At 46.2% G+C, this 16,623-nt stretch overlaps 1 protein-coding gene across 2 annotated transcripts in view; it reads left to right on the top strand.

The window, feature by feature from the left end:
* The window catches only part of DPP6 (dipeptidyl peptidase like 6), a 783,164-nt gene that overhangs the window by 724,455 nt on the left and 42,086 nt on the right, over nucleotides 1-16,623 (top strand). For both annotated transcript variants that reach the window (XM_084855092.1, XM_084855093.1), the window contains exons 13-16: nucleotides 6,020-6,127; nucleotides 9,175-9,266; nucleotides 13,529-13,576; nucleotides 15,617-15,735. In XM_084855092.1, the coding sequence (XP_084711218.1) occupies nucleotides 6,020-6,127; nucleotides 9,175-9,266; nucleotides 13,529-13,576; nucleotides 15,617-15,735 (367 nt within the window). The remainder of the gene's footprint in view (nucleotides 1-6,019; nucleotides 6,128-9,174; nucleotides 9,267-13,528; nucleotides 13,577-15,616; nucleotides 15,736-16,623) is intronic.

Below are 16,623 nucleotides of genomic sequence, written 5' to 3'. Positions count from 1 at the left end.
ACTTGGCCAAGCACCTTGTGGATTGTGTAGTGCTTTAACACACACTGTTTGCTTGTCCACACAGCACAAGCACACACAGAGAGAGACACACACAAGAGCAAAAGAAAAGCAAACACTAAACTACAGAGTGTGTGTGGGGGAACTAATCCTAACAGAAAAGGGTTATTTATTTATTTATTTATTTTGAGGGAAAGGGATCAAAAATGGGAAGGCAAGGAATACAGGACTTGAGAAGGGGGGTGGAGGGGAGGCAAGAAGAAGGACAAGAAAGTATATATATTTATAAAAAATCTAGACAGAATCAAAGTAAGGGCAAACCAATGGTTGAGAGAGAATTGAGAAGGTGGGGGAGGGGGTAAGCTAAGCAACTACAGTGAAATTTTCTGGTTTTTAAAATGAACAAACAAGAATGAAAGGTAAAATCTATTACAGAAGGGTGAGGTGGGGGGAGAGACCCAGGGATGAAACTCAGAGTAAGTACTAAATGTTTGGTTTTTAAAGAAACAGAATAGTTCGTTTGAGACACACACACACACACACACCTCTAACCACATAACTTCAGACAGAGCCCTCTAACACAACCAAAATGATCTCTCTCGCAATGAGCAAACACAGCCATACAGATTGAAAAGGGGTGGGGAGCTAAGCAACTGAAGTGAAATTTCTGGTTTTTAAAATGAACAAACAAGAATGAAAGGTAAAAGCCTATTACAGAAGGGTGGGGTTGGGTGAACAAAGAACAGGGAGCAAACTCAAACTTAGTACTAAATGTTTGGTTTTTTAAATAAAGAATCTACGAAAGAAAGAAAGAGAATAATTGAATTTGGATTGGGAATAAAGACACACAAAGCTGCACACACAGAATCTCTCCCTCTAGTCTCTCTCTAACAACAAAACCACCATCTAACTAGCACGTGCCTTCTCACACCAGGAAACGAAAGCAAGCAAGCAGGCTGGTCTCTCCACTCCAGTATTCCCTCCCCTCCTCCACCACTGCCACTGATGGAAGACTATTCGATTCTGTTCAGCCCTAATTTGGCAACTAGAGTTGCCATTTGCCAAAGATCCCTCCCTCCTCCTCCTCCTCCTCCTCCCTGATCTCTTGCAAGTTGATACATTTGGCACCAGAATGTATGGGCTGCTCAGAATGCATTACAGGGGCTCTGAATCACTGAAGCGGACCGAGGCACCTCATATAGGAGCTGCTTCACTTCAGGGCACCTCGGTGCTGGTCTGCCTCATATCATGCCGAGGCACCTCCAAATCAGCCTGCTTTGCCTCGTTATTCGTGCTTCAGACCAAAGCAGTGCACAGCACTAGTTTTTATGTATTATTATTATTTTCTTATTTGAATTGGTGACATTGGAGAAATGGCGGTATTCTTTGAAAAGATGATGATGATTGATATAGAACCATCAGTGTGCATGGCATTTGGTAAGAGGACAGATCCCTGCACTTGAGGGGCATGCAAGCTAAAATCTGACCCAGGGGACACAACGGAGGGAGGGTAGGGGAATGGAGGTGGGGTAAAGGGAAGAATATGCATTTATTTCAGTTACAAGGATGCATTAGCTAAGGAAATCATAAGCCATGACATAACCTGGAGCATACCAGAAGTCTGGGCAAGGGCCTGAGCCCAGGCTCTGTTGGCACCATTGAATAAGAAGTTCACCTGCACAGGTCCCATTGAAATTAATGGGAGCAGTGCATGGGCATGATGCAGACGTAATATTTATTAGAGACTGTGCTACATTTAGCGTGCAATCGTATGCATGTTTGGACAGAAAAAAATCCTACATCCCAGTATTCCCTAGCCAGCATAGCTGGGAGCTATATGACTTTTTTCTGTTTAAACATGCATAGGACTGTGCTTTAATCACTAATTTATTTCATATTCTGCATCTGATGAAGCAGGAACACCTTGCCTATGAAATCTCATGTCATAACAAACACGTTTAAGGTGCCACAGGGCTCTCTGTTGCTATTGCTATTTGATCTCAGCCATTTCAAACTTGTCTTAGTTTTAGATGGCAACCAAATCCAGCTACTGTCACAGCCTGCCATCTCCTTATACTGTATGAAATGAATGCCAACCAGCCAGAAGAGGAATATACTGCCTACAGTAGGTTTTGTGCCAATTTCCATTCTGCATGGTGGCAAAAGAGATGACAACCATCTATGGCTTCTATTAAATAACGTAATTCATGCCCTGTAATTTTCAGTAAAGCCGAGAGAATGAGAATCATTAGCAGACCCATCACACCATGACAGTGCGAATTAGGCAAGGGAAAGTAAGCACAGACTGATCGTGAAGCCCACGCAACGAAGATCCCTTCTTATAATGCTGGTGCTGAGCTGAAGCTTGGGGACAAAGAGGTTTTGTATCGAGAAAGAAGGAAAGGCAGATGGGGCTGTTAGTCGTATTTCTGTGAAGGAGACAACCGGGAGCCCATAGGAAGGCAGGGAGCAAGACTGCTGCTGCAGAATACTTTCTTGTCTGCCATTTAGCGGGGGAGCTGTGGGTATAGTTACAATGGCATGGATTGGCATTAGTCCCTTGAGCCAGCACATCTGTGAGCCTATTCACTATGTTCCTGGAGTCAGGTTTGCCATCCATGTTGATTTTATTTTGTTACATTTATATTCCACCATTTTCCCATCGTGAAACTCAAGGTGCCTGCATTTATTTATTTGTTTGTTTGTTTGAAATATTTGTATCCTGCCCTATATCATTAAGAGCCTCGTGTGGCGCAGAGTGGTAGGCAGCAGTAATGCAACCGAAACCCTCCCCATGACCTGAGTTCGATAACAGCGGAAGCTGGTTCTCAGGTAGCCAGCTCAGGTCAACTCAGCCCTCCATCCTTCCGAGGTCAGTAAAATGAGTACCCAGCTTGCTGGGGGAAAGGTAGTTAGGACTGGGGAAGGTAATGGCAAACCACCCCGCTATAGTCTGCCATGAAAACGCCGAGGAAAAACGGCGTCCCTCTAGGGGTCAGTAATGACTCGGTGCTTGCACAAGAGGAACCTTTCCTTTCCTATATCATTAAGATCTCAGGGTGATGTACAGATAAAATCAATTTAAACAGTATAAAACAATAAATAATTTAAACAGCTAGAGACATATTAAACCATTAAACAAGCTAATACCAATTAAAATCTAAAACAATAAAACAGGGTGCAACTTTAGGAAATGCATTAAGCCCTAAAAGGCTTTGGTAAAAAGCCATGTTTTTACTTGGCGTCAAAATGAAACCAGTGTACGCAGCAATCAGGCCTCCAAGGGGAGGGCATTCCACAACCGGGGTGCCACAGCAGAGAAGGCCCTCTCCCACATCCCACGATAGCGTAGATAGGATTCCCAGGTGGTCTCCCCTCCAAGCACTGCCCAGACTGAGACCGGTTCAGCTTCAGCAAGGTGGCTGCCTCATGTGCCTTCAGACCATGCCTTTGGACTGCAGTGTTGCTGCAGCGGACACTCTAAAGCAGAGGTGTCAAACCTCTTTCAGCCCAAGGACTGAATTCAGTTGCAGAGAAGCCCTCAGAGGATGTATTCCAGTGATGGGTGGGGCCAACAGGGGTGCGGCCACAGGCAAAGGGGGCAGGGCCCAAAATACCAGCATTTTTAGTTTAAAGCTTTTACTGCCAGTAATTAAGCCTTAAGAGAGGCATTTCAACCTTTTAAAATGGAGGAAAAGCTGTGTGAACGCTGGGCAACCACCAAACTATTGGCAGTCAGGGGAAAGGGAGTAGAACCAGGGAAGAGGAAGGGGGCGTGGCCTTCTGGGGAACCATGGGGCCAAAGAATCCCAGCTCCACATATATGCTGCTGGGATCTGAGTAACATGGGCTATTAGTCATGATGACTATATACTACCTCCAGTACCAGTATGCCTCTCAACCTCCGTTGCTGGGGAACATGAGCAGGAGGGTGCTGTTGCACTCATGTCCTACTTGTGGGTTCCCACATGAATCTGGTTGGCCACTGTATGAACAGAATGGTGGACTAGATGGACCTTTGGTCTGATCCAGCATAGCTCTTACACTGTTATGTTCTTCTTAGATTGGGATCCTAGCTGGGGTGGATTGGGCCCACAGGCCTGAGGTTCAATACCCCTGCTGTATTTGTGATAGGAAGTTACATGTCTGAAAGCATCCTACTGTGGTCATGCACTGGTCCCCCATCCAGTTTTGGCTCCATGGAGGGTATCCACTATGTCTGCTTCCCCCCCCCCCATAATAGTGTCATGATGCCTGTATTAGGACCAATTCAAAATGACAAAGCCCTCAGCTAGCTTTTGACCTGAGCTAGCTTACAGACCTCTTTTTCATGCACAATGTTAAATAAACAAATGAAAAGAGAGACAAACACTGTTGCAGTTCACCACAGCAAACGCTGATGTACATATAGCAAACTTGACCACTGTCTAAAATGTTAATCAGCTGTGAAGTCTTGCAGCATATTTTGTCTAAATTGACAGGCTCTAGATCTGGTGGCAAAATGGAATCAGAAACCATGGTTTGAATTGGACTTGCAAGCCCTGGTTCATGATAACTGTGGTGTAGCCTGATGTCTGAACTGACACACCATAGTCATGGGCATCACTTTGTCCCTAGAGGCTGCAGCTGCACCACAGAAGTGGAAGTGCTGAGCAGTTGGAAAATGAAAGTAGGCAAGCAGCTTTAAACCATGGTTTGCCTGTACATTTGGTAGGTCAGACCTTGGTTTTGGTTCTGAACTATGGTTAGTGAAAACCACAACTCAGCATAATTCTTGCTGATGCCACAATTGACTCAGTCAAACTGTCAGTGTTTTGTGCAGGGAAGGCATGTGGACAAATAACCAAGTTTGGTTCAGTTGTTACAGTTTAACAGGGCAGCCTTTGGCAGAAATAAAGTATTAAGCTGTAAACTTTTAAGAGAAGTCTGTATTAGAGATGCCTTCTAGCTGTTTCTCAGTCCATCTAGGTATGTATCTGTGTCTGTGATTTGTTTTTAACTTTGCAAAAGGATAATATCTCTGAAGATCAGAATGCTGCATCGCCCCAAATCTCCTCAGGGTTTCCTCCCTTGATGAGCGGCACTAAGCAAAGAGCAAAAACCAAAACCTCATGTCTCAGTGAGGAGCAACAGCAGAAGTCTGCCAGAACTTCAGTGTTTGATGGTTCCATCAGCTCAGCTTGTAGTTCTCAGTCAGGCGCCCCAGAATGTGGAGAGAGATTGCTCCACTTTTCTCCTACGCTTGTCACAGACTCTGGAGCATAAACCCAGAATGTTATGGAGGCTGTGGCCTACTTATTTATGTAAAGTATTTTTATTCCACTCCCCAGCCAAAAAGCCTGCCAAAGCGGCTTACATATAATCAATAAAACAAGATAGTCCCTCCCTGCAGGCTTACAATCTAAAAAGACACAACATACAAGGGAAAAGGAGTGGAGAGGGAAGAGGAAAAGCTTTGTGGGGCTGTATGTGCTGGGGCATAACATCAGCCTATTACAAAAAGCTGTCCAGGCATGAAGGGCCAGCATGTAGAGCACCCTCTCCCAACCTGGTGCTCTCCTGATATTTTGGACTTCAACTCCCATCAGCCCCAGCCAACATGGCCAGGAATCCTGGGACTCCCAATCCTGGGACATTCATTGTCCCAGGATTGCTGGGACAGTGTATGCAAGCAAAGCACAGTGTAAGTGAGTGTGGGGGGGTGCGAGTGAGTTGCATGTGACTGTGCGTGTGTATATGCACATACACCCATGTGCAGCCCCAGCAGATACCCAGTGCGGCCCCCGGGGCTGAAAAGGTTGTGCACTCCCAAACTACTTGGAGCCAGAGAAAGCTTTCCACAAGGATGCAGTGATTTGCTGGGCTGGATTGTAGCCAGGCCCTTGGAAGGTCCATGGTTTGAATCCACATGTGCCTGACAGAAGGAGTTAGGGACTGACTTGGTTTCTGCCTCGAGTTGGTGATTTCGAAGTCTCATGTATATTTATAGTTGCATCCATTTGCATCTTTCTGGCATTTGCAGAATGAAGAACCCATCTTCTCCAGAGATGGCAGGACGTTCTTCTTCATCCGAGCCGTTTCTCAGGGTGGGCGAGGTGACTTCTACCATATCGCCATGTCTTCGGCACAGGTGAGACAAACCTTTGCAGCTGCTAAATTGGTTAAGTATGTAGGGGTGAGAAATCCTGGAGAGCCGTCACCAATCAGTGTTGACAATACTGGACTAGATCGACCAGTGGTGTGACTCAGTCTTAGCCAGCTTCCTATGTTCCTAATAGATACACACAGGTACTTCTGATGATGCAGCGTGCCTGCATTGACCCGAAGTACTACAGGGAAAATCTGGATCTATTCAAGACAGGGACTCAAACAGTGGCTGTGTTTCCACCAGTGATTTACTCCAACCTGGCTGCATGGTGAGGTCTCTGTGTTTCCATGACGTCATGGTAATTCAGCACCAGCCCCGCATTTCTTTGCAGAAAAAACCCTTCTTTTGAGACTGGTTAAGACTTAAGAACTGCAGACTGGAAGGTCGGCAGGACAGCAGTTCGAGACCCGAGTGCTGCGTGACGGAGTGAGCTCCCGTCTTCAATCCCAGCTTCTGCCAACCTAGCAGTTCGAAAGCAAGAAATTGCAAGTAGATAAATAAGTGCCGCTTCGGTGGGAAAGGTAACAGCGCTCCGTGCACCTCGGTGTTCAGTCATGCTGGCCACATGACCACGGAAGCGTCTTCAGACAGAGCTGGCTCTTCAGCTTAGAAATGGAGATGAGCACCACACCCCAGAGTCGGACACGATTGGTTGGGGACACCTTTACCTTTACCTTTTTTTTTATAGTCCAACTTTTCCAGCTTACTTTGGCTCCATTACTGACCTGTTTCCACAACCACACTGGGTTCCGTATCATAGTCATGCCCATAGGACGTGTAGCCAGCATTTGTGGGTGTGTCACTCTGACCTCAGTGAACCAACCCTTTCCCTCCCTTTTTTCTGGAATTTCCACTCGGGAAATCATGAGAGCCGCAAAACTTCACGGAGAGTAGTTAAGGCGCAATTTTGCTCTACATCCAACTTTGCCTGTAAGCTCCTCCTCTTTGTTGAAGCAAAGTTGCACCTTACGTTCCCCTTCTTAGCAAAATCACGAGGGTTTAAAAGGGTGGGGATGCTGCATACAGGACGTTGCTCCCCTTAAGGGGAAAAAGGGACTTAAAAGGTGTGGGATGCTTTTCCGGTCCTTCATTAAAGTGAAATTGCCCTTTAAGTTCCCCCTTTTAGCAGAATAACCGAGGGTTTAAAAGGGGGGAATGCTGTTCCACTTAAGGAAAACAAGGGGGATTTTGGTCCTTCATTAAAGTGAAATTGTGCTTTAAAACTCACTTTAAAGGGGGGGGGGCTTGGATGGTGGGGAGGAGACTGGCCAGAGCAGGAAACTAGAGCAGAGCAGAAGGGGTGAGGGAGGGGGGAATCGGTAAAAGGAGGAGGTGGTGGGAACACGGATGGGGTTATCAGACCCAACACAGACTCCACCCAGCCATCAAGAAAATAATTTGATTAGAGCTTCATGGAAACACTTCAGAGGATTGGAGTTTAAACTTAATTCTTTAAAGGGGAGGGGGGAGGGGGGAGGGGGAAAGAATCTTCTTTTCTTTCTCTTTACTTCCTTTCCTTTCCTTTCCTCTTCTCTTTTCTTTTTCCTTTTTTTCTTTTTCTTTTTCCTTTTCTTTTTGTTATTGTGGTGTCCTCATCAGAATATTGTATTGCTGGGAAACTGTAGTATTGATCAGGTTGCTGGTATTTTTGATGTTGTTTATTTCATTTATAAAGATAAAATAAAAATATATTCAAAACAAAAAGAAACAGCTCAGAGCCCCAGGCTACAGCGAGGATAAGCCAGGTCTTTCAGGGCTGTGGAAACAGGAAAAGGAGAAGATGCGGTTGGGGAAACGCATAGTGTGGAAACACGCCCAGTGTTTTGCAGGAAGACTCGTGGCTGGCTTATTATCAATAGCAGGTGGTGATACTGACACAAAAGGGGTTGAAATGGAACACGCGATTAAGAGGCCAAGGAGAGAGGGGGGTAGGTATCAAACGATGGAAAGTGGAGGGGTCCACTTGGAGAAGGGAGTTCTGGACTGAGGAGCAGCTCCTCAGAGTGAGGAGATTTGACTGGATGGCGGGAGCAGAGTTACCTGAGGGGCTTGGTTGGGCGAGAACATGAAGTCCTTGGACTGCAGGGTGGGTTAGTTTCCCTCAGGACAGGGGTGGGCAACAGAGGCGGCCCCTGCCTCTTCCCCTGCTGACTTTGCTGCCAAAATCTCAGTGGCAAGTGCCTCCCAGAAGTGCAGCTGTGCTTGTACATGGGGTGTGCACACCCTGTGCACCTTGTTTCCATGGGAAATGCCTCCAATTTGGGGCTGCAGCAGCACCAAGTTCAGCAACACGTTTGGTGGGGGGGGGGCTGGTGGGTTTCAGTGGGACTCCCAGATGTCACCCATTCGAAGGAGGAGCTTGTTGTCCTGGTTTTCAGTCTCTTGTTGTTTCATCTCCTGGGACCCAGAAGAGTCAGTGCCGGCATGGTGATGTGGTCAAAGAGCTGGACTCAGACCAGGGAGACAGGATTCCAATTCCCTGAAACTTATTAGGTTGCCTGAGCCAATCACTCTCCTACCTCATAGGGCTGTTGGGAGGGTAAAATGGCGGCGGGGGGGCTGTATGCCACCTGGAGCTCTTTGGAGGGAGGGAGGAAGGTGATAAAAATGTAAATAAAGCTGTGAGCTTTGCCAGTCAGACTCAACTCATCTGTCTTTGCTTCATTTTAGCCACACTTGGCCATACTGCAGCCGCCGCAGCCAACCTGGTGCCCTCCAGATGTGTTTGACTACAATTCCCATCATTCCCAGCCAGTATGGCCATTGGTGGGCACCAGGGGAAGGCTGCCCTAGGGGGACTGACTATGGCATAGATTTAGAATTATCTCAAGCATGGATTCGGCTCCGTTTATTTATTTACAGTCCCAGGATTTGGGAGGGAGGAAGAAGAAGAAGAATAAAGTATCTTATTTTTAACAAACGGTGGTGGAGATATTCAGGGAGCTCATTCTGGAGAAGCCAAAGCAGATCTGTGATGATCACCTTGCTTAGTCTTTTTGAAATTCAGCGTTTCTTCTCTTTCCCGGCAGCCCAACAGCAGCAACAATAATTTACAGACTATCACATCGGGTGACTGGGATGTGACCAAGATCCTGGGATATGACGAAAAGCAGCATAAAGTGTAAGTAATTTTTGAAATTAAAAATGCTAAGCAAGCTTTCATCTTTTAGGACATGGTGTGCAACCCTTTTTATCTTGAGGGCCGCATTCCCTCATGGGTAGTCTCTTGGGGGCTGCATGTCGGTGGTGGGCAAGGCCAGAGCCAAAAGTGCTGGGTCACCCTTTTGTCTTTCCACCACCCCCTTTCCTGTCTCTCCTCCTTTGCTTCCATGCAGTGGGCTGCCAGGGCAGGGCCACATCACTTTTGCCAGAGATTTGAGCTTTTGACATGAGGCCAAGGGCTGCATGCAGCTCTAGGGCCGTAGGCTGCCCACCCCTGTTTTAGATGATCAGTGGTGACACTGGCTGCCATTGATTGTCTGAGATTGACAGCCAGGGATGCTGGATTAAGGGAGCACATTCCTGGCCCAGTGTGTAATGCTTTGCATTGAGTTCTGGGAGGTTTGTGCTTAAAGACAGACAACAGGGTTCCCTTACTGGAGTTCCCTTGCATGACTTGGCTAAGTCAGAAGGTCCCTATCTGTGAAATGGGCATAAGAAGAACAGAAGTGTTGTGAGGACCCTCCTGTCAAATGTTTTATTGTGGAGGGGGCCTACTGAATCATTTGTATTACTATGGAGTAAGTAGCACTAGGCCAGTGGCTTAAGAGGCATGTTGAATATGTCTCAGTGATCATTTGCTTAGTCCTGGTCATATTATAAGAAACTACCAGTCACAGTGAAAGGGTGGGTGGGGGGAGATTTCCCATGTTTTAATCCCCCCGCCTTGGCTTTCTTTAACAATTCCCATCCCAGTGGCACTAATGGGAAGGAAAATAACCATGCCAGCTGGTGTACTTTTTTGCCCTTTCTGGGGGCTGTTGGGGGAACGAGGGAACATCATTATTATTATTTACATTTCTATACAGCCCCAAAGCTAAAGCTCTCTGGGTGGTTTACAAAAGTTAAACATTAAATACAATATACAAAGTTTAAAACCCATTTACATAAAAGCGCACAGACAACATACACAAACAACATATAACTAAAAACAACTTTGAACTGTCAGTTATAACTAAAGACACATCCAGGACACATTAAAACTCATCATGTGCAGCCAAATGCCTGGGGAAAGAGATAGGTCTTAACCTGGTGCCGAAAAGATAACAATGTTGGTGCCAGGCAGACCTCATCAGGGAGCTTCTTCCACAGTTGGGGGGCCGCCACTGAGAAGGCCCTCTCCCTCGTTGCCACCTTCCGAGCTTCCCTTGGAGGAGGCATATGGAGGAGAATCTAAGCCTCTACCAGTGTGGCCCCAATATGGCCCTTTTTACTGCTAGCACTGTGGAAACAGCACCAGCAGTGCATCTACAGTACCGTGCAAAAGTCTTAGGCCGCCACCAGCTTTGTTGTTTTAGCAAAGTTTTAATGACCATCCGTGATTATTTTTCAGGCTCTGTATTAAGATACAAACAGAAAATACAGGAAATATGTACAGGCAAAAGTCAGTATTTAGTGTGCCCTCCCTTGGCTCTAAGCACATCTTGAACTCTTTTGGGGAGACTGTCCTGAAGTTTTCTGAAGTAATCTTCTGGTATATTATACCAGGCTTCTTTCAGCACTTCCCAGAGTTCTTCTTTAGATGTAAGTTGTCTTTTATTTATTTCTCTGTCCAGGTGATCCCATTCTGCCTCTATAATATTCAGGTCTGGACTCTGTGGAGGCCAGTCCATGACTGTCGGTGTTTTATCAGCTGTTTTCCTTGCTAAATAAGATTTCACTGCATTAGCAGTGTGCTTGGAATTGTTATCATGCTGAAAAATGAAACCATTCCCAATCAGGTGCTTTCCAGAAGGAATGGCATGATGAATTAAAACCTGTCTGTACTTTTCAGCATTCATGATCCCATCAATACGGACAAGATTGCCAACACCAGTGGCAGAAATGCAGCCCCAAACCAGGACACACCCTCCACCATGTTTCACTGAAGGCCGCAAGCACTCATTCGTCCATCTCTCTCCAACTCTTCTTCTCACATATTGCCGACGATTGGACCCCAAAATGTCAAACTTGGATTCATCACTCCATAATACTTGTTTCCACTGATTCTCATTCCAATCTTTGTGAGCTTTAGCATATCTTAGCCTTTTCACCCTGTTCCCTTTCCACAAAAGTGGTTTCTTGGCTGCTACCCTTCCACGAAGACCATTCCTGGCCAGGCGCCTGCTGTTACTCTAGTGTAAGGGGAGATCACACTAAATACTTGCCACTTTAGCCTATGGAAGCTGTTTTTTCTTTTTTCTATTGTTGAATACTGCATACAGATTTCCTGTATTTTGTGGTTGTATTCTAATGAAGAGACTGAGAAATAATTATATATGGTCATTGTGCCATTGCTAAAACAACAAATCTAATGCTGGCCTAAGACTTTTGCACAGTACTGTACATCGATGGACATTTCTGTGGGAGCAGCTCTGGGGCATGAGCGCTGCCCCACCAGCAGAGGAGCATGGTGCACACTGTCCGCACAGTGGCTGGTGGCTCTGATGTCAGTGGGGCTATGAATCCGGTCCGGGTTTCAGTCAGAACTCTCAAGGAGCTAGCCGATGTGCTTTGCGGTTGCACCTTGGGTAGCTCCTTGAGAGTTCTGACTGGTTCTGAATGAAACCTGGAGCGGATTCACCGTCCCACTGACATCAGGGCCACCGGCCTCCACTGCATCCACAAAACCCTACAGCCCATCAGAAGTTGACTGGCAGGCAGCAGAGGTGCAAGCCTCATTTATTTATTTGCTTATTTAATATACTGTCCTTCCGTAGGTACAGAAGGAATAGAAAGGAGTGAACATTTTTAGAAGCTCAGTGTTAATATGGTTTGGAGCCAGACTAAGTTGGTTACGCTTTACTCCAGGCTTCTTCAATCAGGTGCCCTCCAAGTGTGGTGGACTTCACATCCCATAACTTCTAGTAATGGCCATGCTGGCTGGAAATTATGGGATGTGCAGTCCACCACAGTTGGAGGGTGCTAGGTTGGGGAAGGCTGCTTTACTCCCACTGGAGATTGAAATTAATGGGATAAATAAGGTATGCCTAACGTAGGCTGCCATCCTGTACCCAGTTGCTTTGGGAGTAAGCCCTATGTAACTCAAGGGGACTTGCTTTTGAGTAGACAGCCATTGGACTGTGCTGTTAAAGTCCCATTGATTTAAATGGGACTAAAGCATGACTAATCTATTCTGGATCCAACCTTACATTATTTTTTTCCAATGCCCATGATTTCTGTGTCTACATTATTAGACCTGCTTCTTGTGCAACCGCACAGACTGTTAAAAGCCAGGCAGAGACCTTTGGGTACACATGTTTTGCTAAAAATGGCAGGCTGGTGATCACGCACCCAAGGTCTCGTGCGGAGTTTTTCACATTTGAAAATACCTGTCAAAGAAAATGCAGTATGTTCACAAATTGCAGCCAAACACCTGATATACTTGTCAAAATGATATGGAAGTTGCTAGTTACATGCAATTAAATACACAAAATTACTGTAGCTTTCCAGTTGTCAACTGAGAACTACTAAAACATTATTCAGTAGTTACAAAAGCAATAGGAAAAGAGCTGTCAGTTTTACTGATATTAAACTGATATTTTGTAACAACCCAGGCACTTGATACTTCAGACATCTCATGCACACTGTATAGCTCCCCATCCCACCCCACCCCACCCCACCCCACCCGGCCCAACTTATATTAACTTTAGGTACCAAGCTTTGCAGTGCTGAATGTCATTAAATAGAAATTGAATCTCTTTTAAATAGGAAAAGCTGGAAGCACATATAACTTCTCATTCCTCCACCACAGAATCTCCACCACCACTTTAGGATTACAAACTTGTGGCCATGAGGACTAGAGACCTGTGTCGTCGTCGTCTTCTTCTTCTTCTTCTTCTTCTTCTTCTTCTTCTTCTTCTTAAGAGAGATAAAAACTGGAATGATAAAGCTTTCGACTATAGAGCAGCCTTCCCCAACCTGGCACCCTTCAGATGGGATGGACTGCAACTCCCATCATTCCCAGCCAGCATGATACTCGCTGAGAATGATGGGAGTTCAGTCCAACACATCTGGAGGGCACCAGGTTGGGGAAGGTTGGACTAGAGCCTAAAGGCTTTAGAAGAATGTTTCTGGAGTATATTTCCCACTTCTATTTTAAAGAAAGTTTATGTCTATGTAGATAACACAGATGAAATACTGTTCCTAGAGATCTAGTTATATTTTATGTGCATTTTATTTTAGCTATTTCCTCAGCACAGAAGAGTTACCAAGGAGACGACATTTATACAGGTATGATTTATTTTAAGCCAAGAGACAATTTTCAGATTATTTTCCCCGAAAGAGGATGTTGCCGGTTTTGCTCATGCCTGAGCAGATTCATTGCAAAGTGAGCCCAAAGTGAATAACTCACAGAAGGGGGTGAAGACTTTGCAGTCAGTTTCCAAAAGCTTTGCGTTTGTTTGTTTGTTGTTTGTTTGTTTGTTTGTTTTGAGAAAATGAACACACTAGTATAGATTATTTAAAAAGCAAAATTGCACTATTTAGATTTGCAAAATGGCAAGGAGGAGTCATTTTGGCCATCGTGTTGCTGCTTTTAGGAGCAGGTTCCACCACCAGCACCTGCCAGGCCCCCTGTCCTTCCCGATATTCATTTTATTTCTTAAGATTGTTTTACATTATGTTTTCAACTGGGAGGCTGGCAAGTGAAGTGCTGCCCCCCAGCACCATCTTCATTTGGGCTCAAAAGGTTTGTGTTTTGGAGCTCAGAGCCTCCACCTCTGCCTTATACTTAGGTTCTTGGACAAATCACTTTTCTTTCAGTGTCACCACTTTGACTTCTGGGAAAGGAGTGTTTTGTGACCAGTCATGCCAACCATGGCTGCCATTTTGTGTATGGACAAGCCTTGCCATGGCAGCCATTTTGTGAATGGGCAAGCCCTCCCAAGGTAGCCATTTTGTGAATGGGCAAGCCCCTGATGATAGCCATTTTGTGAGAGCACCCACAACACTTTCTCAAAGGTCCAAATATACCCACCAGTGCAGAGCTGCTCGGGACACCTGTCACAGCCATGATTTTTAGCCAGCTTGTTCGGACACCAGTTGCATTATGGAGGACATATGAAGACGCCTTATATCCACCTTCCCCAACCTGGTGCAGTCCAGATCCGTTGGGCAGTCCAGATGTATTTTGGGGATAGGGTTCAGCTCCTTGGATACCTTATTTGGAGTTCTGGCTGGTTCTGACTGAAACCCAGAATGTATGCACAGCCCCACCGAAAGTGGAGCCACCAGCCTCCATGCTGAGCAGGGAGAAACAGCGCCTCGTGCACTACTTTTGTAGGAACCTAAGAAACCGCCTTACTCTGAGTCAAACCCTCCATACATTCTGTCTACACCAGCCATCCCCAACCTTGCTGGATGTCAACTCCTAGCAGACCCAGCCTGCATGGCCAATGGTCAGGCATGTTGGGAGTTGTAGTCCAAAACATCTGGGGAGCACCAGGTTGGAGACAGCTGGTCTACACAGCCTGGCCGCTGCTCCCCAGGGTTTCAGACAGGAGCCTTTCCTCGCCCAGCCTGGAGATGCCAGGGATCGGGCCTGAGACTTTCTGTAGGCCACGCATGTGCTCTGCCACTGAGCTACAGCACTGTCCCTTTCAGTGTGGCTGGCACCTCTCCCCCAAGCAATTTCATTCTGGAAGTGGCCCTGACTGGGCCAAAAGGAGGGCGAAAGAGTTGGCTGCATGTCTGTCCTGGCCAGCAGATGCTTCCCCTCTCATCAGGAAACGTAGGGTCGCCTCTGAAGCTCCTGGATCATCACAGAGAACCCCCATTCCTGAAAGGAAGGGGCACCGATCAAGGGTGAACCAGTATCTCACAGGCTGCTTTAGCGTGTACTCACATGCCAGAAATGGGCTGGTGGGCTCAAAGGCAGAGCATGGGATGCTGCTTCTCTCTTGGCTCCCTTGAAGGAATGAGGGAGGGCTCATCTCAGAGGGCTCTGCCTGGTGGCAGGTCCATCAGGGACAATCTCCTGTCTCCCAGTGGGAGGGGGTGCCATTCACCAGCAGAGGGTCCTGCCAGGAAAAGGGATCGACCCCTATCTTCAGCTAAAGGGGTTGGGTTCTCCCTGCCAAAGCTGCTGATCACCAGCCAATGACATCATGGCAAGTCGACTGTGTGATCCCCAAGTAGTTTGGCTGGGGAGAATCTAGCCCCCAAGTCCACCCCTGTCCAAGTCACCGCAGTCTTCCTGACTGGTCTCTCCCAAGCAGTCGGTGTATCCCGGCATTTCTGCACATGTCATTTTCTTCCCCATTTCTTTTTCAGCGCCAGCACTAAAGGGACCTTCAATAGGCAGTGCCTCTCCTGCGACTTGATTAACAACTGCACGTACTTCAGTGCATCATTCAGCCCCAACATGGCATATTTCTTACTGACCTGCGAAGGTAGGCTGGCTTTGCACAGCATCAAGGGGGGGGGGATCAGTATTTTGTGAACCCAGTAAAGGGTACAAAGGGCAGGCTAATTAAGAAACAGCACCAATAAGTCGTGAAAGTGCAGGTGTTTCAAAAGCATGCCGGGGCAGCGTTCCCAACCTGGTGCGCTCCAGCTGTTTTGGACTTCGATTCCCATCAGTCCCAGCCAGGATGGCGAATGGTCAGGAATGCTGGGGGCTGTAGTCCAAAACATCTGAAGGATACCAGGTTAGGAGGGCTGTTTGTTTATTTGTTTATCCATTACATTTACATCCCACTTTTTTCCTCCTGCAAGAAATGCAGCTTACAAATGGTGATGTGTGTCAGACATCATAGATGTCTTTGCTGACTCTAGGCCTTGGATTCAAAGGCTACACTTTTACTGGGAAGTAGGCCCTGCCGAATTCAGTGGGAATGACTTCTGAGTAAACATGCATAGGGAGGGCTGTAAATATCAAAGCTGTTGCTGCTGGCAGCAAGGGCCTCTGTAACTTTTAGCATTTGAATGCATCCTCAGGGCAAATCAAAATGGCTGTTTCTTTGTTGTTCCAAATCCATGTCACTGTTGTACTTGTTAGAATAAAATGTACTTGCTGCAAACTTAGCATTTATAGACTTTGCCTGCAGCTAGACATCTTCAGCTCTTTAAAGTGTTTTCTGCAGAATTCATTCCTTCATTCTCGTTTTGCTCCATTGGGAATTGTCTAATACTGCATGTATATATAGTATGTGTGCCTTTAAAATTAAAAAAAGTTGGAAAATGAAGCACATAAGTCATCTAGAGCTGATTGACACAATTATTTACATATTTTCTCCAAAGCAGAGCAAAATTGGGTCGCCATGTTGGCCCATTAGAAC

This window comes from Heloderma suspectum, chromosome 5 (assembly GCF_057233095.1).
Source record: "Heloderma suspectum isolate Gila_16-S chromosome 5, 16-S_ref, whole genome shotgun sequence".
NCBI classification, from domain to species: domain Eukaryota; kingdom Metazoa; phylum Chordata; class Lepidosauria; order Squamata; family Helodermatidae; genus Heloderma; species Heloderma suspectum.
This window is presented reverse-complemented; position numbering and strand designations above follow the sequence as displayed.